The sequence below is a fragment of the Thunnus albacares genome, chromosome 15, assembly GCF_914725855.1.
Source record: "Thunnus albacares chromosome 15, fThuAlb1.1, whole genome shotgun sequence".
Taxonomy (NCBI): Eukaryota; Metazoa; Chordata; class Actinopteri; order Scombriformes; family Scombridae; genus Thunnus; species Thunnus albacares.
The window spans coordinates 29624881-29650551 of record NC_058120.1 but is presented as its reverse complement, the minus strand read 5'-3'; the positions used below and the strand labels follow the sequence as shown (position 1 = coordinate 29650551).

General features: G+C 40.3%; 2 protein-coding genes across 2 annotated transcripts; one reads left to right on the top strand and one right to left on the bottom strand.

The window, feature by feature from the left end:
• Window positions 1-6878: 6878 nt before the first annotated feature.
• LOC122998880 (E3 ubiquitin-protein ligase TRIM47-like) lies at window positions 6879-16555 on the top strand. The gene is made up of 6 exons (XM_044375935.1): window positions 6879-8715; window positions 11536-11652; window positions 12601-12930; window positions 13016-13351; window positions 14355-14549; window positions 14807-16555. Exons 1-6 carry the CDS (start codon window positions 7062-7064, stop codon window positions 14902-14904), a joined length of 2730 nt encoding a protein of 909 aa, XP_044231870.1. The 5' UTR covers window positions 6879-7061; the 3' UTR covers window positions 14905-16555.
• Window positions 16556-16641: 86 nt separating this feature from the next.
• On the bottom strand, window positions 16642-24204 carry LOC122998887 (dehydrogenase/reductase SDR family member 13-like). The gene is made up of 6 exons (XM_044375948.1): window positions 23806-24204; window positions 21902-22020; window positions 20895-21018; window positions 19617-19789; window positions 17909-18062; window positions 16642-17320 (listed from the first exon to the last, which is right to left on the bottom strand). The coding sequence occupies exons 1-6, from the start codon at window positions 23930-23932 to the stop codon at window positions 17061-17063; spliced, it is 957 nt and encodes a 318-aa protein (XP_044231883.1). The 5' UTR covers window positions 23933-24204; the 3' UTR covers window positions 16642-17060.
• Window positions 24205-25671: the final 1467 nt, after the last annotated feature.

Sequence of the window (25671 nt, the reverse complement as noted above, 5' to 3'; positions counted from 1 at the left end):
GCTTGAAGGAGGGAAGTTTCTCTGTGCTCACCTTAAATTAAAACAGCCAGATGAGCACTGCTGCTGCTGCTGCTGCTGCTGCATCACTTAGACAGGATGACACAACCCTTTTCTCTCTGTGCAGCTGAGAAACTGGAAGTGGAGTGGCCCTCTCCTCCCTCCGTGGGCTCAGAAGCCATTGCAGTTCACCGGACTTTTCACAACAACAGTTAAAAAACACCTCCCTATGTTTAAAGACTTTATCCCAGAGTTTACTTCAGTATGTACCAAACAACTATGCTGCAGTAGTTGGATGAATTTGGTCAATCTGGCACTATGGAGCCATCTTTGGCAGCTTTTTTGGCCCCTTCCTATAACTAAGGTGGTGGAAAACTGTCCCTCCATGAATAGGCCAGTAATTGTGCTAAGAAAACATTTACATCTAGATAGTGAATACGAAAGGGCAGAATCAGCAATGTCATATTTTAATTTTCCGTGTGTGATGAGCGAAGGCTGCTAAGCAATGTGTACTGGGAGAAATGCGGAAGATACCAAGTACAACTGATATCTGTTAGAGAGGTGTGAGACAACATTGTTTTCTGAGATGAGTCAGGTTTGGATTATTACCGAAGTGTTAAATTCAAACAGGGTGGGGTACAGCGAATAAACCCCAGATTAGGAGGGGTTATAAGAGGTATATAATTTAATGTTTTATGATGTTTTATTTTTCATTAGGTTCTTTATCCCGGGATCAAGGCCTCGGTTTGCTTTATATTGCTCTTTATGCAGAGTAAACCTACATTGAACTCTACCAGCTTCCAGTGTGTTTCTTTGAGTCTTTCTCTTATAAGTTTTGAGTTTAATACTAAGTTGTGTGTGACCTGAAGATTGATTGGCCCATCTGAAGATTTACCACAACACCAAGGTGTGGCCGGCCCTACAGTCGTCCCTCCTACACATTACAGATGTTTGGAAGGGACGACTGTAGATAATTTACTGGGAATGGAAATATGCTTCCCCCTGGACCTTCGCTCCAGGTGGGGGGGCCCTCTGAAAAAGAGTGGAGGTTATCGAAAATATGATGAGCGTGTGTAATTGTACTTAGTAATACACAAAACATTAATTGTTGCACAACACCAATGGAAACTTTTACCGGATCGGCATTGACCCATCCAAAAAGCGTTAGGCCACCAGACAAACAGGAGACATCTGGAAATATTAGGAAAGGGGGAGCAAAGTACACCACACAAACACAACAGAAATTCTGAAATGTCCAAATGGTGCAGAGACATCTACACCCATTGGTCAAAGTCGAAGTGATCATTTGGCTCATGAAAGTGCCAAAAAAACATAGGCAGGAAGTCACGTCCGCTTTTGGTATAAACAGGTTTGTGTGTGAAGTTGAAGGAGAGCTGCATTGGTGATCTTCTGAGTTCTGTATGTTCGTGTGTAATGAAATAAACTCCCGTTGGTTGTCTGCTCCTCTCTCTGGTCTCAGCGTTTGGTGTGAACATCTTTAATGTAGCCTGATTTGAAACCCCTATAGTTACACTCTTGGTGATCATTTCAGCAGGGCAGTAGTGGATCTCTTTACCTCCAGGGAGAATACCCACTGCCCCCTTTTCTTTTCCATAACAGATGACGCACAAGTGCACTCATGGCCCAACACACTGCTGTATGCATTTACCCCAGTCTAACTGATACTGCCTACCCTGAAGAGGGTGTATCAGCAGGGTCTTTCCCTGATCCTGGTGGCCCCTCAGTGACCGACGAAACTGTGGATCTGCATGTTTACCTGTTGAGAGGTCCAAAATAATAGCTAAGAGTCTGCCCCCAAATCTTGTGGCAACAATTCAAAGTGCGTGGGCGTCATTCAGGCATAGTTTAAAGGGGTATCTGTGGGTGATATCTGTGCTGCGGCCAGTTGGTCTTCACCGCACATTTGGTTTTTGTTTGGTTTGGTTGTAACAGCCCCTTCAGTGGCTTACTCTGTCCTTCCTGCTGGATCTATGATGCAAAAGGGTAATAGATGTTTTCCTCCAGTTCAGTGGCTGATCTGCAGAGCACGGATACACATACTATATACTTTGGAGTGAACTGAATGAAAGGGAACAAAATGTCATGATTACAACTTCTGTTCCCTGAAGGAGAAAAATGACGTACGACACCGCACTGCTGACAAAAACTGAATCAACAGGTGTGAAACATACACACACAGTTTGGTTTGAGCTCCTCCTGTTTCCTCAGAAGTGATCCAGATGTGTTCTGGACCTCGTTCCAGCGAGATTTAACAAAATCTGGCCCTGAGCTCTGAGCTGATGTTTGGATATGTGTGTGTGATATTTTCATTGTAATCTGACATAAAGATAAAATGCACCTGCAATAATAAAATACAAAAATACTTTAAACAGGAGGGACATATTTAACTTTTCGACCTATAATAGTTCTCTAACAGGCTGATTTAAATGATTTCAAGGTGAAATTGTGTCTAAATGAAAAACTAGTGTAAACTCTTTTCAAACAGGTCTGGAAGACCTGAAGAAACACACACAGGGAGTGAAGTGTCAGAGATATCTCAGGTGTTTACTTACCTGTCCTGATGGAAGCAATTCACCACAGAGCAAGTCAGTGAATATTAGTCTTTGTGGAGAGAATTGAGGGTGAAATGTCTCTCAGACACCAAAGTGAGTCACAGAAACCCAAAGAGTCAGAGTCACTCAACTCAGTGAGTTCAGTGAGGTTTGTGTTCTCTGTTCCACCTGAATGTGAAGTCAGTGTTTAAACTGCAGTTTGGAATCTGAACTGAACTTTTCCTTCAGTTTAACTACATCTAGCATTCCCTCCTCTGAACACACCTTCCTTTACAAGTGAAGACAAAAACAATGAGAGCAAAGGATGATGGGATTCTTTTGGCCAAGCTGTCATTGTGTCCACTTAAAACCAATTCAAGTCACCATTTTGTATCAGATTACCTGTAAATAGTCAACACCTGTCTTCTGCTGCTTCCCACATGCTCTGAAAACAACAGCAGTCATCAATCTAGTCTTTAAAAGAACGTCCGTACATCTAATTAATGAACAATTACAGGCTAATATCCTATCCAGGCCTTTTTAATAAATTGAATTTGGGACTATTTGTTCATATCTTGCACTGCATAACTTTTATTCTCCAGTTCATTTTTTTAAAAATCCTATTTTAGCTTTTTTTAAATTCTCTTTAAATCCTATTTATGTCTTTTTATACCATCTTTTTATATTGTTTTGTGTTTGTTGTTTGTTGTGTTGTTGTTGTTTTTTACATCTTGTCTTGATGTTTTATGTATTGCCTTGAATTGCCTTGTTGGAAGGTGCTATACAAATGAACTTGCCTTGCCTCAACTTGATATTCGACATTCCTGCAACTGAAAGTAAACTTTTCGTTGCCATTAGTTTATTGGGAGGAGAGAAGTGACAGAATCGTGGTTTGGAAGAAGACAATAAAATCAGGATTCTGGATTGTTTGTTCGTTGTTTTTCCAGGACGATGAAGATGAAGGTGTTTGTGATGTTTGTGATCCATGTGCATGGTAAGAAAACCTTCCTTGTTGTGTTCTCATGATCCCTGCTGCTTTCCAAATGAAGACAAGTTGAATTTAGCCTCATTTATCTGCAGACACACACAGCAGCTAAAATAAGAGTCATAAGGTTTTCTAGACCAGGAGGACAATCTGCACACAGACCAAGCAGCAGCCACTGCCTGGAACATTCAAACTCTTAATTACTTCATCTTTCTCTAATCTTTATTGTCTTAATCTCTGTTTAACGGCTCTGTGATTATATTTTCTTGGAATAAACAAAACTCACCCAGATGACAGATTATTAAGGAAAAAAACAAGACAAAAAACATATTACCACTGGAATATCTTGTGATATACAGTACGTAGTGAGTGAACAACTGAAAGAGTTCTTATCTGATTTTGAATCAGTTTTTAGTAAAAAAACAGCACAACTACAGCCACCATAAACGTAATAAATGATTTTATCAAATCTCTAGACAACAAGCAACATTGGGCAGCCCTTTTTATTAACTTATCTGAAGCATTTGACACTGTGGATCATGTGATATTGAAGCAAAGATTTATCAGTACAGGACTGTCAGAACAAACTGTCTGGTTTGAAAATGATCTGTCAGGCAGATCTCAGTGTGTGCAGGCAGAAGGTGTCACTTCTAGCTCCCTTCGTGTATCCAAGGGCGTGCCCCAGGGATCGGCCCTGGGACCACTACTATTGTATATATATAATATATATATCAACAGCAAATTTCCTCTTTTATGCTGATGATACTGTGATATACTGCTCTGCGTCTACACCAAACAAGGCTCTTTGTCAGCTACAACTGACACAATGTGCTCTGTGTGATTTAAAACTTGTTTTAAATGCTGACAAAGCAAAACTCATGATGTTTTCAAATGTAATAAGATGTACAACATCAGCCAGGAGAAGCTGTGAGGAGAGAGAAGTGCAGCAGGTAGTGTTGATGCAGCTGTTTGACTTTAATATGAAGGTAAATGCAACTAAACACAAACTGTAAATGACTTGTTAAAATAAACAGAGTGCAGCTGATGACCTGTAATGATTTCACAGTTCAGTGAACATCAAGTTCAAATAAACCACCGAATTACATCCAATTATTACCAGATAAAAGTTAAAAATCTCCTCCAGATATATTTTAAGATATAAGAAAATACCCCCACTTTGAATAATAATTTGTGTCTGAAATGTTTTTTCAGCAAAGTTCAATTATCTAGATAAAAATTCTTAACATCTCTTTCTCTCATTAAAAAATCCAGAATCTGTGAATCTGTAAATATTGTTGGTTTCTAAATTGGACACCAGATGTCTCCTCCTTCACTGTGTTTGTGCTCTGGAGGTTTCAAGTTTCCACATCACACTTGTATAATTTGCATACTGGATGGTGGTGATGTCATAAATCCTGCAGGTACATCCAGGTATTAAACTGAGATCTAAGGTGAGCTCAGAGAAACTCTGCACAGTAAAAGAAGAACAAGAAAAACAGGTTTACGACTGGAACTAAACTTTAAAGTTTTAGTATCACATTTCTCTGTATATGCTCACTCACCCTTGATCGCCCGTTCTTTTTCAATTAACAAACACTAAACAAGGCGAAGGACACGACATATACAGCCACACTGACCCATTTAGATACATCACAGATGCAGGTCTGACCCACATCATTGCTGAGTATTACTCAAACAGGAATAAGGGAGGTGGGACATCCTTGATGCTGGCAAACCACAGCAATATCCAGGTCACGCCTGAAGAAGGCAAATGAGGTTAACCCTATATGTCTGTGTATGTCCTCCCAGTTTCCCAGCATGCCTCGGGTGTTGAGGTGTATGAAGGGGCGGAGTCTGTCCTGCTGCCCTGCCTGTTCTCTACTTTATTACCTGAGGACCCCATAGTGGTGTGGAGCCGTCTCGATCTTAATCCCACGACTGTCCACCAGCACGAGGAGGATGGTGATAAGCTTGATGGTCAGAACCAGCGTTACAGCGGCCGGACGCTGATGTCAGCTGATGCTGTAGAAACTGGAGACCTGAGCCTCACTCTGAGGAAACCCCGCCTCTGTGACAGCGGAAACTACACTTGCAGCATCCACAGCAGCGGATATGAAGTAATGCGGACAGATGTAGAGCTGCTGGTCACAGGTCAGGAACAAACTCTAACCCTCCTTCTGTAAATACAGGTCAGAGGTCAAAGGCAGCAGTGGAAAGTAACTAAGTACATTTACTTAAGTACTGTGTTTAAGTACAATGTTGAGGTACTTGTACTTTACTTGAGTATTTCCATGTGATGCTACTTTCTACATTTCAGAGGGAAATATTGTACTTTCTACTCCACTACATTTATTTGACAGTTTTAGTCACTTTTCAGATGAAGATTTGACACAATGGATAATATAACAAGCTTTTAAAATACAACACATTGTTAAAGATGAAACCAGTGGTTTCCAACCTTTTTGTCTTTTAACGTCTTACAAAAAGCAGTGTGTAGTCGGGGTCACATTTCACATGTCTATGAGTTGTTAACAGCTCCACCAAATAGTGATTTTTCCCTCTAAACTTCTCACATGCTTTCATTTCAATAAATGTTCAAATGATCCAATATTTCAGCAAAAATCAAAGATTAGAGAAAAAGTCCAAAAACTGAAAACAGATTTGTGTATCAGAACTTTGTTTTTTCTTCTTTCCTCTCCCATTAATCATCTCACCACCCCTCAGATTTATCTGCTGACCCTTTGGAGGGGCCCGACCCCTAGGTTGGGAACCACTGGACTAAACTAGCTAACTGTATATAAAGTAGTGTAAACTAGCTCCACCTCCAGCAGCTACAACAGTAACATGCTGCTCTAACACTGATGCTTCACTATTAATAATCTAATGATGTCATATATAATAATATATCAGTCAGAGGGACCAAACCACTACTTTTACTGCAATACTTTAACTACATCAAGCTCATAATACTTATGTACTTTTACTGCAATACTTTAACTACATCAAGCTCATAATACTTATGTACTTTTACTGTCGTAGGATTTTTCATGCAGGACTTTTACTTGTAATGGAGTATTTTTACTTTGCTGTATTGGTACTTTTACTGCAGTAAAGGATCTGAATATTTCTTCCTGCGCTGCTGCTGACAGTTTCTACAGAGGGTCATGTGACTGTCAAAGGTCGACATTTATCAGCAGAGTGTTGCTGGATAAGATGAACTCTCTGGTTTTACCTGCTTTTATTTCAAACACAGCGCTGCTGCAGAGAAACAACATGATAAAAACATGTGAAATCTGTTGCAGTGTGGAAGCATCACCAAACCCTGACACACCAACAAGTATTTTACAGCTAAATGTAAAAATGTTTTCATGGTGAGCAGGTTTCAACTGAGACTTCACTGTAAATCAGTTTTAATTCACAGTGCTGCTCCTCGTCCTGATAAACCCTCCCTGCTCTTTCAAACACAACAAGCTCCACTCTGTGCTCATACTTCCTGGTTCCCTCCCCTTCAGATCTACAGTTTATAGATGGGTCTAACCAACATGTCAGGCTGCATTCACTGCAGAGACACATGTTGTTCAGATCAGAGCTCAGACTTGTTTCACTTCCCGGATGTGAAACTCAGACAGTCGTTGCTACTGAGAGCTGAAATGGAGCAGAAAGGAGTTCAGCTGGACCGAGAAACAATCAGCTGTTCGATCTGTCCGGATCTACTGAAGGATCCGGTGACTATTCCCTGTGGACACAGCTACTGCATGAGCTGTATTAAAAGCTTCTGGGATGGAGAGGATCAGAGGAAGATCTACAGCTGCCCTCAGTGCAGACAGGCCTTCACACCGAGGCCTGTCCTGGTGAAAAACACCATGTTAGCAGATTTAGTGGAGCAGCTGAAGAAGACTGGACTCCAAGCTGCTCCTGCTGATCACTGCTATGCTGGACCTGAAGATGTGGCCTGTGATGTCTGCACTGGGAGGAAGCTGAAAGCCCTCAAGTCCTGCTTGACTTGTTCGGCCTCTTACTGTAAGAATCACCTCCAGCCTCATTATGATGCAGCTCCGTTAAAGAAACACAAGCTGGTCGACCCCTCGGAGAAACTCCAGGAGAACATCTGCTCTCGTCATGATGAGGTGATGAAGATGTTCTGCCGTACTGATCAGCAGAGTATCTGTTCTATCTGCTCTGTGGATGAACATAAAGGCCACGACACAGTCTCAGCTGCAGCAGAAAGGACTGAGAGGCAGAGAGAGCTCGAGGTGAGTCGACAAAATATCCAGCAGAGAATCCAGGACAGAGAGAAAGATGTGAAGCTGCTTCAACAGGAGGTGGAGGCCGTCAACCGCTCTGCTAATAAAGCAGTGAAGAACAGTGGGAAGATCTTCACTGAGCTGATCAGTCTCATCCAGAAAAGAAGCTCTGATGTGAAGCAGCAGGTCAGATCCCAGCAGGAAACTGAAGTGAGTCGAGTCAAAGAGCTTCAGGAGAAGCTGAAGCAGGAGATCACTGAGCTGAAGAGGAAAGATGCTGAACTGAAGCAGCTCTCACACACAGAGGATCACAACCAGTTTCTACTCAACTACCCCTCACTGTCACAACTCAGTGCACCTACAGACTCATCCAGCATCAATATCCGTCCTCTGAGATACTTTGAGGATGTGACAGCAGCTGTGTCAGAGCTCAGAGATCAACTACAGGACATCCTGAGGGAGAAATGGACAAACATCTCACTGACAGGGACTGACGTGGACTTTTTACTGCCAGAACCAGAACCCAAGACCAGAGCTGGATTCTTAAGATATTCACGTGAAATCACTCTGGATCCAAACACAGCAAGCACACAGCTGTTATTATCTGATGGGAACAGAAAAGCAGAACGAACGAGTCAAATACACCCATATCCTAGTCACCCAGACAGGTTCACTGAAAGTTTGCAGGTTCTGAGTAGAGAGAGTCTGACTGGACGTTGTTACTGGGAGGTGGAGTGGAGAGGGGGAGACATTCGTGTAGCAGTCGCATACAAGAATATCAGCAGAGACGGATTTGACTGTACACTTGGACTCAATGACAAATCTTGGATGTTAGTGTGTGGCACTGACAGTTATAAATTTTGGTTCAACCATATCTCAACTCGCGTCCAGGGTCCTGTTTCCTCCAGAGTAGGAGTGTACCTGGATCACAGAGCAGGTATTCTGTCCTTCTACAGCGTCTCTGAAACCATGACTCTCCTCCACAGAGTCCAGACCACATTCACTCAGCCTCTCTATGCTGGACTTTGTCTTTGTTTTGTTGAAGACACAGCTGAGTTCTGTAAACTCAAATAGACAGAAGTCATTTCAGACTTTATTTTGAAGGGTAACAATCAAACCAGCATCTAAAGGGTCCGAAGTGACATCTGTAGGTATGTTTACAAGCTGTTTGATGTGCTGCAGCTGAGCAGCTAATTAGCATCTAGCTGCTAACTGACGTTAGCGGTGAATGTTTGTTTGGTGGCTCGTTCAACATGCTGCAGGACAAGACGTGTGTTCATGTTTCTAAGTTATCATCAAGTTTTGATGATGTGGACAGAGGCTGTTTCATTTATTACTGTGTTTAAAAGAGGAAGGTATCATGCCTCATATTACAATAATTGAGCATTGAATATTTTATATATTTTATTTTATTTTATTTAAACATTGGACATCTTAAATGTTGTTTGTCTTGAATGTTCTCATTTAAGACCATGGGCAAAAGTTCATTGCTGTTTCTGGCTGTAAGTGTGTTACAGAATAAATAGAAAACAAAGTTTTATTTGTCTCCCCTTTTTTTTTGCTGATCCTAAAAATGATCTGATCCACGACTCAAATCCATGATACAATCTGAACCATGAGTTTTGTGATCCGTTGCACCCCTAGTGTTAACATGTCAGCTTTGTAGACTATATTTTGTATGTCATGCACATAGATACGAGTGTGTAAGTCATGTATTTGATACATGCATTAATACTTTCTGATGTGAACCTACACTTTTAGATCTGTGAATGTTTTTAGTGTTCAGTCTTTCTAGTATTCAGCACTGATCTGTTCCTGTATCACATTATAAGCTCTGTGGTACTTTATATATTTCTGTATACTAAGAAAATACACAGGAAACACGTGTAAATCATGTGATATCTTGTCTGTTTTTGATGAGAACATAAATCTGTTGTCACAATAGAACAATACTATAAATTTAAATTTCACTTTGTTGGTAAAATCACACATCTGAACCAGTCCACGGCTAAAATGAGCTCTTCTTTGTTTAGAAACAATATGTATATGCTAAATGTCTTTAAAGACACAGCCTTTACACCACTCAGGGGTTTTTGTTTTTAAAAGCAAATTGTTTTACTGGGATATAAAATTGCCCCCCACCCCACCAATTTCATCAGGTGGGGGACAATGATATAGTTTGATGCAGTATGTTGGTTTTCCTCCTGTCCTCCTCAATTTTTTAGTCACCAGTTGTCACTGGTGTGGGGGTTTAATGCAGCTCATTTTTGTAGGATACAGCAGAAAGGCCTACATACATACAGTACATTATATACAGACTTTGAATGAAGTTTGGTGTTATTATCATTTATTTTACAATAATTATAGGTCTTATATTTATAATTCAGTAGTGGGGATGACCTATGAGGGGAAGGGAGTTTTTCCTTTATTAGAGCCCGAGCACCCAGCGGTTTGCTCACACTCTCCATTCAAATGTTATTACGATTGAACTGAACTCAGCGTCTCATATGTGCAGAGTTTTGATCAAATGATTCCTGAATGACTTCTGCAGTAGAAAAGGTGGAGTAACGTTACCTGTGATGGTTCAATAAATCAATCACAGCTGTCAGGAAACTAATCACCACTGTTTTAGATGCATTTCTTTGTTGCTGATTAATATAAATGACAAAAACTCTTCAGCACCGCAACAAAATCAGTCACAAGAAGTTTTAATCAAGTCTGGATTTAAACTTTACAAACTCGTCTTCATCAAACTCTGAACGACACTTAAGAAAACTCTCAAGTACAAAGTTCAGAGTGAAAGAGTTTCTGGCTGAGTGTGAACAATAAGACACTTTTATCAAGTGACGTATTCACAGCAACATGGAAAAGTCACTTTCACTCAACTGATCACATGATTGATCACATGAAGGAATAACCAATCAGAGATATGGATGGACCCGACACCCAAAAACTAGCTCAATAAACTCTCGTTTTAGTTTATTGAACTGCTTTAAATCAGAAGGAAACAACATGTTGACTCCAGTTTGAAGCCGTGAAGACGCCGTAATAGATGTTTGCTGAAGTTTACAGTGTTACAGTTTTTACTAAAAAACTTATATTTGAACATCAACACTAAATTAAACACATGTGGACTCCATCAAATCCAGTCATAATATGATTAAACTATAAACTGAACATATAATTATTCACATCTGGTCACAGAAGTCAGAGAAATCACAGCCTGCAGCATCAAATCTCACTTTCACAAGTTCTGTTTACAACCTGAAAGCTGATGTGAATAATATTTGCAGACTGGAAACTCTTCTCTCCCATCTTTCCTATGTGCCCTGAATGCAGCGTTACAGGATGTGACTTCTGTCAACAAACTGACACAGTGTGATATTACAGATATCCTTAGGTTCATTTATAATATATAATTTCATTCATCATATCATTAATCTGCTTCTTCAGGACTGTGTCGATGTGGCCCGACAACTGTCATCACATTTTGATTCAAATGTCATTAACCTCTGATTCACGTACAGAAATACATGAGGCCCCCACTTATGATCAGTGAGTAAAGAAATTACAAAAAGACAAATACAGAAATCTCTCATGTAAAATAAGTGTTTGGCAGAAAATGTTGTGTGTTTGTTTAAGATCAAATTGTTCATAGTAAGATGCTGATTTAGAAAATAAGTTCTCAGGGACTTTAATTGATAAGGATAGGACAACATGTTAGTTAACCTCATGTTGTTGTGTTTGTTCCCCACAGAACAGTACACTTTCCCAGCGGAGGCCCGGGCTATCCTGGTTCTCCTGGCTGTTGTCCTTGTTGGCGCTTTGGGTCTGTTGGGTATTTGGGTTTATTTCTGGAACAAGATTATTACAGGTATGTTGTGTGTATGTGATTGATTAGAAGGCTGATGGCTTCACTATTCTGTCTACACAGAAAGCATTTCAGCAACAAGTGTGTCTGACAAAACACAGACGCTTCTATTTTATTCAGCACAGCTGTCTATCTGGCTCGTATTTCACTCACACTTTACAGTGATTGTGTGTTGGGCTCAGAGTGCTGCCAAAATGTGGGTGAGCTGCACTCAATACTGTGCCTGAACGCATCCTCTGTAGACATAGCGTAATGCAAATGAAATGTATCTTTACTCCGGGCCTTTCCTGATCAGCTGCATAGATTTTTGTGGGCCAGAAGAATAGCATTTTCTTCATTTTTATGCAATAGAATAGCATTAGGCTGCTTTCAGATCGACATGTCAGTGACGTGCTTCTTTACTCAGTACATCACTGTGGTTACACTCAAACAGAAGAAAATAATCTAGAAGTCTAAAAACATGCTTTGAGTCGCATTTTCATACAAACAGCGTGAGTGAAACATAAGCTGTATTAATTAAAATAGAAGTGTATCTGTTCCTTCAGACACTCGTGAGGCAAATGACTGAAATACACAGTTGAAAGACTTTCTGTGTAGACGTGGCGTCAGGGAGATTTCCTGTACTTCCTTTAAGGCCAGTTGATGTGGTTGCAAAGGAAAAGGAGAAGCTGCCGCACATTAACATTTGCTCCCAAGTTGCAAACCTGATGAAGACCTTGCAGGCTGAAATGTTGCATTAATGAAAACTTGGGAGTTTATGAATTTCAGTGTGTGGCGCCCTCTCTTTTCTTTTGTTGCTGCTTTTTGTCCTGTGCCTGTCCTGCAGACTTTGGACTTGGGACTCAGATCCAGGGTCAGGTCTCAGTTACTAGGTACCAAGAGGACCTATGTAGACCTCTAATACAGTGTATCTGTTTGCACATCTGCTATTGTGTTTTGTTGTCGTCTCAGTCCCACAGGTGGAGGTAGAAGAGGGGGTGGAGTTTGTTACGCTTCCTAACAAAACCACAGTTCAGCTGCATGAGGACATCACAGTGGAGTGGAGCCGCTGTGGCCTGCAACTCATGAAGGTCCATGTTTTTCATAATGCCAGTGACCATCCTGACAAACAGGACCAATTTTACTGCGGTCGCACAAACATGAATGAAAAACCACTGAAAACTGGGGACCTCAGTCTGACCCTGAGAAAGCCTTGCTATGGGGACAATGGCACCTACATCTGCACCGTCCACAAGGACAAAGATATCCAAGAACAGAAAGTAGTGCAACTTCGGGTCAAAGGTCAGTACTGTAGGTGATACTCTTACCATCAGTATCACTGCTGCTGCTGTCTGTACCGTTGATGTTGTGGTTTGTTGTTTCTCAGCCGTCCAGGAGGAGGTGAAGGTCGGGGAATGGGCCGAATCCGTCACACTACCTTTCAAAACTACAGCTCAGCTGCCTGCCGACGCCACAGTGGAGTGGAAGCGCTCTGACCTCAAAACCATGATGGTCTGTGTGTATGAGAACGGCCAAGAGCAACCTGACAAGCAAGACGAGTATTACAGAGGTCGCACAGAAATGAACAAGGACCCACTGCAATCCAAAGACCTCAGTGTGACTGTGCATAACTCTGGGTACAGTGACAGAGGGACATACATCTGCAGTGCCTGCATGGACGGAGTCATCCTGACACGGAAAGTTGTGCTGTACCGCGTCCAAGGTCCGTACTATAGAGACAGCTCAGAGGTTACTCAGTCCCTCCAGGAGTTATTCTGTGATTATTGCAGCAAAAATGTTTGAATTTGCAGAAGCTTTTCTCAAAAATTGCGATACAATTTGCAACGTTCAGGTATAGCGCAGGTTAAATGAAAAACAAAGTGCAACCACTCACACCTATGAGGGTATATACAACTCATGTATGAAACTACAGTTCAGTTTCTTCACAGACCTTGATGCAGCCACTTCAGTCACAGTGATTTGCCTGTGTTGTTTATTCATTGCAGATGGTTAGGGCTAGGATAGGGTTAGGGCAAGGGTAGGGTTAGGGCAAGGGTTAGGGGTTAGGGTTAGAGTTAGGGGGTTAGGGTTAGGGTAAGGGTTAGGGGTTAGGGTTAGAGTTAGGGGGTTAGGGTTAGGGTAAGGGTTAGGGGGTTAGGGTTAGGGTTAGGGGGTTAGGGTTAGGGTAGGGTTAGGGTTAGAGTTAGGGGGTTAGGGTTAGGGTTAGGGTTAGAGTTAGGGGGTTAGGGTTAGGGTTAGAGTTAGGGGGTTAGGGTTAGGGTGACTGTCCAGTGAAGATTTATGTTTGTGGTTGATCACAATGTTACAAGAACTACTAAACAGTTTCCCTCCACTGTCCTGTAAAACATTTGGGAATTGTTTTGCTCAGTCTATGGCATCATTTTTGCTGGCAGGTGAGATTTGTCCATCTTCCACCTGAATCCTTGCTGAATGCTGTGATGACGTTAGTTATCACGACAAAAAAATGTGACAATTGGTCCAAATCACAAGCGGTCTGTTGAGTTGGTCATTTCATGCGGAAAAAGTGCAGCAATTTAGCAATATTGCAGGTTCTTGCAAAGATAGCAGATGTTTCTTGAATTAGTGTGAATTATTGCAATTGCAGAATCCTGGAGGGACTGGCTGGTGTCGACCAATCCTCCTGCCTCCATATTACTGCGACCACTGCTGTTTTTACCATTGATGTTGTGGTTTGTTGTCCTCAGTCTCCAAGCTGCTCCAAGCTCAGAGGGAGAAGTCTGCTGAAAAGCTTGACTATCAAATCCCAGCCAACATGCCTGAGGACGAAACAGCTGAGTGCAGTCCTCATGACCTCAAACCTAAGATGGGCCACAGGTACCAAAATGACCAGAACCAGCCTATCAAACAGGATGAGTTTTACCAGCCACACAAAGATGAAGGTAATAATAATTAATGGTCATATCATTAATATGTCTCATCAGGTGCTAAATACCATCAAGCATTGTGTCTCCGTCCTGTCATGTCTTAATGAAGCTGTAAGGAACATAAACGTTGTCTATCATCACTTTAACAGGTGAAGCTAGTAATGTTACATATTCCATGTCTGAAAAGAGTTTTAGGTTGTGTTTGTTTGCCTTTGGTTGTGTTCTGGAGGACTCCACGCTGTCACTGACTGTTGTATGTGTCCTATTTGCAGAGAGAAGACAGACAAGAACTAAAACAAAACAGGACCAAGAAGAAACAGATGACGCTGGAATTGTGCTGTTGTTAGCCGGCTCCACTGATCCAGTGTAGTGTTCACTGTTTGATTGGACTCTCTTGGTGGTGGTAAAGCCTCAGATCATTAATGGGTCATCCTTTTAAAAACCCTGATAAATATGCAGTTATGCTGCAGCTAATGGGATGACAGTGCACAGTTGCTGGTTGTCATTGTGATGCTACACACTTTGCCACTTGTGAGTTTTCCAGGTTCACAGCATGAAAATATTTGTCACTGTAACACAGGTCAAAGACATGCTGAGATGACTGAACCTTAACCGGCCAAAGAATGAAAATCAGATTAGAGGTGTTGAGTACAAATCTGTAAACTGAGCTGGTTTCACTGAATCACTGTTCACACTGACCAAACCAGTATCACCAGTAACCACAGGTGACTCCGCTCCAACCAGGCTGCTTTTTGTAATTGTTTTCAATCGCAGTGAAGCTTTTTGCTCACATCTTTATATTTCTGAACATGTTTTTTTTTTTTTTTGCTGGAGCGCCCTGAAAGCCTCGAGTTGAAAAAAATTCAACTCAAAGCAGAAAAGCACCGTCATTAGCATTTTTTCCAGTCCGTTCCATTTTTTGTCCAGTCGGATAAATTGAGAGATGAAGAAATAGAAAAGAAGAAATACAGTCAACCGATTATCATACCCACATATATAAATTGTTTACTTTAAAGCTATAATATGTAACTATTCCGCCATAAAACAACTAGACCTGTGTTATATATTTTGTTGAGTTGTTTACTTACATTATCCCAAATGTTTCCAATAATTTTCAAACCCAGAAAAATCATTTTAATCAAGGTAACGGTCTGTTTCATTGGTCGCCTGTCAATGGTGTCATATCTCTCTACCAAAGAGTATACGTGCACAAGATGATCATCATCTTTTGTGCTAGCATTGGCATTGTGGTTGTCCACCACAATGACGTTGCACGGAGTATACATGCACAAGATAATACATCGGCGTTGTGGTTGCCCGCCAGAAACTGTCATGAATTGACTTTTATTCAGTTTTAAGCCACATTTTTATGATAAACCTTTTAGATCTTGGTTGTTTTTGACTGTATCTTTTAACTAGATGAAGGATTTAAGTCATTGGACATCTGGATTTTAAGTTATCAGAGAAACAAGCTGAGTAAACATTAGCAGTAGCTCGGCTAACAGCCCCTCTGGACATCCTGTGTCCGCCAAACAGTGTCGTGGAAACACTGATTTTTAACGTGAAACTGCTTTATTCAGTCTTTATACCGGTTTTATTACCGTCCGTTTGTTCTGGAGAGGAGGAGACCTCTGAGGATAATTCATCTAACAACAACATCCTGAACGATGAACGATGAAATAATCCTAACAACTCCCATGATCCCACGCTACTTCACGATATCATCAAACTCTGTCTCTTGTTATTGTTTTGATTGAGTGGCAGAAATGACATATTGTGTGTTAAAGTTCAATATTAATCAGCACCATAGTCTAGACCTGCTGTTTGGGAATAGACCTGTATTATTGAACGTAATATTGATGTCAGTTAATATGTGATATATTTTAATTTAATGTACTGTGATGTATCAGTGAAATCAGTTGCATGTGAAGCTTCCAGTTGGTGCAAAGTAACTGCGTCTCTGAGTATTTGTTATTTGTTTTATGTTTGTTTACCCTGAAAAACAAATACTTTTATAATAAAAAAATGGACTGTTTAATCCAATATTTTAATGCTCAGAAAGACTTTGTTCAGCATTTTAACTGACTTCATCAGAGCCGTACTCCATCAGCATGGAAAACGCTCTGCCTGGACACTGCACCGTGACCGGCTCAGTGCACTGGAGGAGTTGTGCAGAGGACAGAATATTTTTTTTATCCAGACTATTAGAAGAGTCTTTGAAGAAGAACAGGAGTAAGTGTTGTTATACGACCTTGTTTTATCTACATAAAGGAGGATTAGTGTTGCTTCATTCTGGTCTCACCAATAAAACCAACCTGTGGTGTTACTTTCAAATAATGTGACACTTTAATAGAAGACATCCACAAAGTATTATTATTATTATTATTACATTAAAATAAAGGACATAAAAATCACACTTTAACACCTGAGTGACAGTTTTCACAAAGGGAGTTCTTTGCTTATGGACAATAATCCTTTTAAAGTATATAAAGTAAATATCTTAAAGTCTTTCATGGTCAGTCCGCCTTAAGAGAGTCCGCTGAACCTCTCGCTGATCTCCCACAGTTTTCTGGCCACGGCGTCGTCTCGGGCTCGGGCAGACACTTCCTGTGCGGCGCAGCAGGTGAAGTAACGCCCGCTCAGAGGTTCGATTCCCTCCTGCAGGGCGCAGTGCAGCGTGGTCTGAGCGCCAGCCTCTGTGTCCAGGAACAGCAGCCGGGCAACGGGCTCGATGAAGAGCATCTGCCACAGGCTGACGTGTCTGGACAGCTCGGTCTTCACGATGCCTGCAGGGGGAGACGGCGAGGATACACATGTTCAAAACAACGAAAAATATACTGAGAGCTGCAGAAAACAACATCACAGTTTAAAGAGCAACTGATATGACAAGATATGACACAATAAGATACAATATGATGGTATGAGATACCTGCACCTGAAACTGATGGAGGATTAGGAAAATGAAAAACAGAAATGTAAATTATGTGATGTGTAAATAAAGGGCTCAAACAAATAAAGACGAGCAACATTAAGGTGCATTAAGAAGTACTCAAAGTACAGATTTAGCATTGAACTCCTATAACATTAGTTGTGTTTTCTTGGCTGTTGTCTGAATTACAATCAAATCAAATCAAAGTCTGCTGCAGAACCAAAGATATCGTCTTTTTTATTCCACACATTCTTCTTCCTTGCCAAAATCTGGCGCCTACATTACCCACAATGCAACTTGACCACCAAGAAGTGACATCATTTGTGGCAACCTGTCAGATTATATATATATATATATATATATATATATAAACACTACTTTTTATTCACAAAGAACACCTGTAAACATACTGAGTTGCCCTTTAAGGGACAGGTAAGTGTGTTACCTGGGTGGACGCTGTAGCAGGTGACGTTGGTTCCTTTCAGCCTCTTGGCGAGCTCGTGGGTGAAGAGCACATTGCACAGTTTGCTGCTGCAGTAAGCCTGAAAGAACTGCCAGCTGTAGCTGCCGGTCCCCAGGTGTTTGTTCACCATCAGAGCCTGAACACACATAGACAGCTTCATCAACACCTGAGACAGGTGACGGGCATGTGAGTGAGGAATGTTCAACGCAGAGAGCACGCAGGTACGAAGGAATGTCTTTGTGCAACAGCGTTAATACGACATCATGTCACACCTAGAGGCAGCTGTGATGCTGACAGGCAGAATGTTCCTCAGTCTGTTCAGTAATCCAGGACACAACAAGTGAAAGATCTGATAGTAAGCTGTGTGGACTCTCCTTTAAGGCTGCGTTCTGTCTCCACTTTATTTATTTTATACACCAACAACTGTATCAGTCAGCATTCCAACAGATTTTGGATAAAGTATGCTGATGATACAGCGGTATACAGCCGTAACTGTGGCCTCCCACCAAGAGCCGGGTTCTGCTTGAGGTTTCTACCCGTTAAAGGGGAGTTTTTCCTTACCACTGTCGCCAAGTGCTGCTCATGGGGGAATTGTTGGGTCTCTGTAAATTAAAGAGTTCGGTCTTGACCTGCTCTATGTGGAAAGTGCCTTGAGATGACTTTTGTTGTGATTTGGCGCTATATAAATGAAAATTGATTGATTGATTGATTGATTGATAACTGAAGTGAGAGAATAATAAATACACTCAAACTGAACAGAACACATAAACTTTACACATATTGGAAAAGCATCTTTCATTGTTTTCTGGGAGGCTTTTGGGAAGCATCGGGAACCTGATCCGTTCATTCCTGGAGCAACAAGCTGCTTATGTTTGGTCAGTAACTATGAAAAAATGGCTGTTTTGATTGGAATGGTGATTGCAAAAAAAAAAAAGTTAATCTTGTGAGTGTTGAAAATGGAATCTGTTCCCACTAGGGTTGTGCAGAGGGTCCAGTATTTGTATTTGTATCTGTATTTGTTGAGGCAGCAAAATTATTTAGTATAGTAGTATTTGTATTCGAATTCAAAGTGGAAAGAGGTTTAAAAATCCTGTTTTTGTTTTTATTACGCTTTTAATTTTAGAAAATTAAAGTGCTACAATAAGTGTTCATGAAGCGTTCCCTTGGGAGCGCTTCATTTGTGTCAGTAGCTCAGCTTTATCTCTGGGGAACACCCCCAACTCCGGGAGTGATATCCAAATTAAGAAATGTGCGTCATGTAGCGGGTGGATGTGGCTCCCCTCGTTGAGACCTGCTGATAGACGTCACAGCGGAGCAGAGGAGAGACACTGAGATAGTGATGTAACCGACCTGTGTGCTGGTGTTTAACATGTTTTTTTTTTTCTTCCCGAAAACAAATCATTTTTAAAATATTTGTATGAAACAAATATTTGTTAAAAAAAAAAACCCACTATTTGTACTTTGCCGAATAATGTATTTGTATTTGGGCACACCCCTAGTACCCATGTATGATTCGTGGTTGAGAGAACATCACACCTGGACAGACTGAGACTGAGGACGTGTGTTTAGCCATGTTGAAAATTAAAAATCACAGCCGGTCAGAGAAGCAGAGCTGAAATTTCCTGGTTTTAAGAGAGAATGATTAATAAACCTGATAATAAAACTGATGTCGTGTTCTTGTGTTTGTCACCTCGAAGTCGATGTGTCCCCAGCGATGAGCCATGGAGGACAGGGTGATCACTCGTCCTCCGCCCGCCTCCTTCAGCCTGTCCAGCAGCTGGCAGGTCAACAGGAAGTGACCCAGGTGGTTCACCCCGAACTGGATACCGAAACCGTCCTCCGTCCGTCCGTCAGCCACCAGACCTGCAGGACGGAGCTCAAGGTAAGTTCAGACTGACACAGCAGGCTGCGTGCAATGACATGTAAGAATATTAATATGTAAAATACTAAAACATGGAATATCTAAAAAAAACAGTTGCATGAAGGCGAAGCAGACACACCGATCTCACAGCATCACCGGGGACCAATCAGTGACCTCCTGCATACAGGTGTATCTGAGCAAAGACCTCCAGCATGATGGAAACTATTACTGATAACTGTGTGTGTAAATACGTGCTGACTATTTTTTATATTTATTTTATCCCTGATAACTATTTTAATCTATTTTACTGTGTAAATAAGTGTTGGCCGTCTCCTTAATATCTATTTTATTCTATTTTATTAACACTTCTATCTTATATTTTGCACTACCTGGCTCAGGGAGATGCTTGCTTTGCTGTTCTGTCAACAATAAAGATACTATTAAAAATACTTTTTTAAATTAAAAAAAACATGCAAAAACTAACATCTTAATCAAAAAATTAAATGTACACAATACTTTAAAAAGTATTAGATATTACATATAATGTGCTTGAAAGTTAAAAATATTGAAAATTATTAAATAAATGTATAAAATAAGTGAAAAAGTGTACTTATTTACTCAAATATAAGTGAATATGTACAATAAGTTTGAAAAATTGAATAAATGAATAGATCTTACCTGCTAAAACTGTGTTTGATTTGTTCATCTAATGAAGATTATAAATACAATTTCTGTTTTAAAAAAATACTGAAAATACTGAAAGTAATTCAGTGATAATCAGCAGCAGCAGATCTCATCAGCGTCTGTTCGTATCTGTGAATCTTTGTTACTGTGAACGTTCGTCAAACTCATCATGACATGAACTCATAGCTGCGTATCAGGTGTTCATATTATTGCACCTGTCAACTCAGCGTCATAACTCACCGTCAGTTCACCCGTCTGACAGCAGCAGCAGCTCTTCAAACTGACAGTAGAATCAGTGTTGGATCTTCTCTTTAACTAAGTCTCCATGTTCAGGTTCAGGTTTGAATCAACTTCTCTGAACGCTGTTATGTGTGCTTGTGTGTTTGTGTGCTTGTGTGTTTGTGTGTTTGTGTGTTTGTGTACCAGCGTTGTTGATGAGCAGATCCAGTCTGGACTCAGTTTTTAGGAAAGTTTCAGCGAAGCAGCGGACGGACTTCAGACTGGCCAGGTCCAACTGCATGTAGAGCACGTCAGTACTTCCTGTCTCCTGGAAGTCAGGTGGAGAAAACGTTGGATATTAACCAGAATTATTCAACAGATATATATATATATATATATATATATATATATATATATATATATATATATATATATATATATAACACAAAGATTAAAATAAAACAAATCATAAAAATAAATTCAACAGAGAGAGCAGAGCGGTTGTTGAGAGCTTCTTTTACTCTTTATTAAAAAACATTTTCAGGTGTATTTCATTCAGAGGGATGGAGAGAATATTATTACTTTCATGTTTTATTCTTTTATTTGTAATTTCAAGAAAACAGGCTCCTAATGTCTAGATTTCAAAGGAAGACAAAGCAAAACATGAAATATAGCAAATGTTTAGCTGCGTTTACTGATTTTGTTAGTTCATGAAATAACAAGTCAGTCTAATTATCAGCTTAATGGTTTCATAGACTGAAGCTGTGAAGAATATTCAGATTCAGACGACTTAATTAATCCCAGAAGGATGAATCGGTTCTACAGTCTGACCAGACACACACACGAGAGAAACTCACAGGCGAGCAGCAACATGTCAGAGCCGACAGAGCTCACGGCTGCAAGGATCACCAGCAGCAAACACACTCTGGCACCATCAGGTCGCCCCGTAAATGCAGGTTTACACAAGGAACCAGACGAAAAGCAAACAAAACAAAAGTAATTTGCATAAGTTTAAAGGAATGAAGCCTTCAGCAACACTCTGGCACCCTCAGGTGGATCGTTTAGCAGCCTAATAGCAGAAGGAATGAAGGTTTGTTCTCCTCGGAGGGCATCACAGTGAATTCACTGGACAGAACATGTCCATACTTTAGTTTAGAGGAAATTCAACCAGCATAACGAGGAGTAGATTTCCTGATCTTCTTCTCTCTTACCTGTTGTATGTCTGCGATGGCGGCCTCGGCTTTGTCCCGGTTTCGGCAGGCCAGGATCACTCTGGCTCCCTTCCTGGCCAGGTGCAGAGCCGTGGCTTTACCGATGCCGGTGTTCCCTCCTGTGGCGGGAAAAAACACGCGGACGTGAAACACTGAAGGAAACACGGTGAGGCGGAAGACGGACACCTGAACTCATCTCTTAGAAAAACTAAGAGACATCGTTTTGTCTATAAAATCTCAGAAAATAGTGAAAAATGTTATAATTTCCCAGAGTCAAAGGTGACGTCTTCAAATCCAAAACCCAAAGATATTTTACTGTCATATATGACAAAGAAAAGCATTAAATCATCTAATCTGAGAATTGATATTTGTTTATTAAAATATCTGTCAATCAACTAATTGATCCATCAACTAATTGTTGCAGCTCTAGTTGTCAGTTCAGCTCTCAGGTGATGGTCAGTAAATGAAGGTTTCATCGTAAAGCTGGAAACAGTTTATGTCCATTATGTGTTTATGTACACAAGTATAAATACAGTATGAACTATTGTTTGTATGGAAATACATGTACAGTGTGTTAGTGGTAATAAATGAGAACAATGATCAGTGGTTCTTTATGTGCAGTGATGAAAGTAACTAAGTACATTTACTCAAGTACTGTACTTAGATACAGTATTTAAGGTACTTGTACTTTACTTGAGTATTTCCATGTGATGCTACTTTCTACATTTCAGAGGGAAATATTGTACTTTCTACTCCACTACATTTATTTGACAGCTTTAGTTACTTTTCAGATGAAGATTTGACACAATGGATAATATAACAAGCTTTTAAAATACAACACATTGTTAAAGATGAAACCAGTGGTTTCCAACCTTTTTGTCTTTTGACGTCTTACAAAAAGCAGTGTGTAGTCGGGGTCACATTTCACATGTCTATGAGTTGTTAACAGCTCCACCAAATAGTGATTTTTCCCTCTAAACTTCTCACATGCTTTCATTTCAATAAATGTTCAAATGATCCAATATTTCAGCAAAAATCAAAGATTAGAGAAAAAGTCCAAAAACTGAAAACAGATTTGTGTATCAGAACTTTGTTTTTTCTTCTTTCCTCTCCCATTAATCATCTCACCACCCCTCAGATTTATCTGCTGACCCTTTGGAGGGGCCCGACCCCTAGGTTGGGAACCACTGGACTAAACTAGCTAACTGTATATAAAGTAGTGTAAACTAGCTCCACCTCCAGCAGCTACAACAGTAACATGCTGCTCTAACACTGATGCTTCACTATTAATAATCTAATGATGTCATATATAATAATATATCAGTCAGAGGGACCAAACCACTACTTTTACTGCAATACTTTAACTACATCAAGCTCATAATACTTATGTACTTTTACTGCAATACTTTAACTACATCAAGCTCATAATACTTATGTACTTTTACTGCAATACTTTAACTACATCAAGCTCATAATACTTATGTACTTTTACTGCAATACTTTAACTACATCAAGCTCATAACATGTAATGACATATTAAGTTTATAATTATTATGTTAATAAATTCTAACTATACTAAGACATATTTTTTATTATTACAACTGTGTCATTCATCATCTGTTTGTACAGCAGCAAACACTAATAGTTTACATTAATAAGCACATATAGCCTACCTGCTAACAACTACATTATAATGTGTTATAAACCATTTATTAACTGTTTATAGACGGATAATAAACGTTAAGACATATTCGGGGGGATTTTGATGGTATTTTGTGCATTTACAGACTCACTCTATAACAAAAATCAGAGAGTTTACCTGTGAATAATCTTTTTTTTTTTTAACCTTTATTTCTTTACCTGTAAAGCAGCAGTAAGACGCCTCCGCAGTCAGAAAGTCTCACCTGTGATGATGACGGTCTTTCCCGCCATCCCTGCGTTTCCTTTACATTTGGATCTTTTGAAGAGAGTCTGTGTGAGGACGATGTATCCTCCCAGCAGCGCTCCGGCCAGCAGCAGCAGCACAAACATCTTGACTGTGTCGGGAACGACTGTCTTGACTGCGGAGGACTGATTTATACACCTGCTTGGGACTCACCTGTGTGTCGGACCGGCTCTACCTGTCTCTGAGGCGGGCAGGCGTGTCACGGCTCGATCCGGTCCGACTGGTTCTGCTGACGTCGCTCATCAAAATTCCTGCTGCTGTCTGACTCTTTACCCACTGATCTACCCTGAACCCCGAGGAGGAGCCCTGCAAGCTGAGACTCAGTTTAAACACCACGCATGTAGTTTAATATTAATGGAGGAAAAAGAGGAAACTTCTATTTCTATATTTAGATAGATAGATAGATAGATAGATAGATAGATAGATAGTACAGATGTGCAGAGATCCCAGTATTTGTATCTGTATTTGTTGAGGCAGCAAAAATTATTTGTATCTGTTTTTGTGTTCAAATAAAAGTGGAAAGAGGCTTAAAAATCCTGTTTTTGTTTTTATTACACTTTTAATTTTAGAAAATTATTATGATTACGGAGCTAAAACTTTACTCATCGCCTCATTGCAGCCTATTTGTACACCCATAACACCGTGTAACGTGTAGGGAGGAACTTCAAAGGCGATTATTAATTTGCATTTTTCATTTTTTGTCTATTTTTTACAACCTAACTTTGTGGGAAGGAGAAGAGGAACAACAGTTCATGGAGAGTCTTTAAGAGCTCTTTGCTTGTGTCAGTAGGGAACACCCCCAACAAATAATTTTTAAAATATTTGTATGAAACAAATATTCATATAAAACCCACTATTTGTGCTTTACCAAATAATGTATTTGTATTCAGTCACACCCCTAGTAGATAGATAGATAGATAGATAGATAGATAGATAGATAGATAGATAGATAGATAGATAGATAGATAGATAGATAGACACATACCTTCTCATTCGAGGGTTTTTCTTTATTTTCACTATTTTCTACATTTTCAAACAATACTGAAGACATCAAAAACTATGTTTAAAGTGTTAAACAAACCAAAATATGTTTCATATTTGAGAGTAACCTAAGTAACCACTGTTTTCTTTGATGACACACATGTGAACCAGCTTCATGATGTCGTCACCTGGATGGTTGAAGGAGTTCCAACATTTTTCCTTCACTCTGTGGTCCAACTGATTGTCCTGTTAAATAACAAATGATGGTCCCACTAAGCAAAACCAGATGGGATGGAGCGTCACTGCAGGATGTTGTGGTAGCCATACTGGTTGAGTTGCTTTGAATTCTGAATGAATGTCTAACAGTGACACCATCACACCTTCTCCTCCAGGCTTCACGGTGAGGAACCACACATGCAGATACCTTTCATTCATTCATCAGATCAAAGTACAGATCTCTCCACTGGTCTAATGTCTATTACAGGTGTTTCTCTGCTTCTTACTGGTTTTCCTCAGCAGTGTTTCTCCGCAGCAGTTTGACCATGAGGGCCTGATTCACGCAGTCTCCTCCGAACAGCAGATGTTGAGTATGTGTCTGCTGCTTGAACTCTGGGAAGCATCGATGTGGCCTCTAATCTGAAGGGCCAGACAGATGTAAGGGAGCACATTGCATTCACGAAAGAAAAAAAAAATTCTCGTAATTATGACTTACACAATTATATGAAACATAGTTTGTAGAATCATTCATGGAATAAAACAAAGCTCAGATTTTCAGTTTTGGCAGGTTTGGTTTTTAGGACAGACTGCAGAATCTCTCACTCTTGGAATAGTTAATTAAGGACCG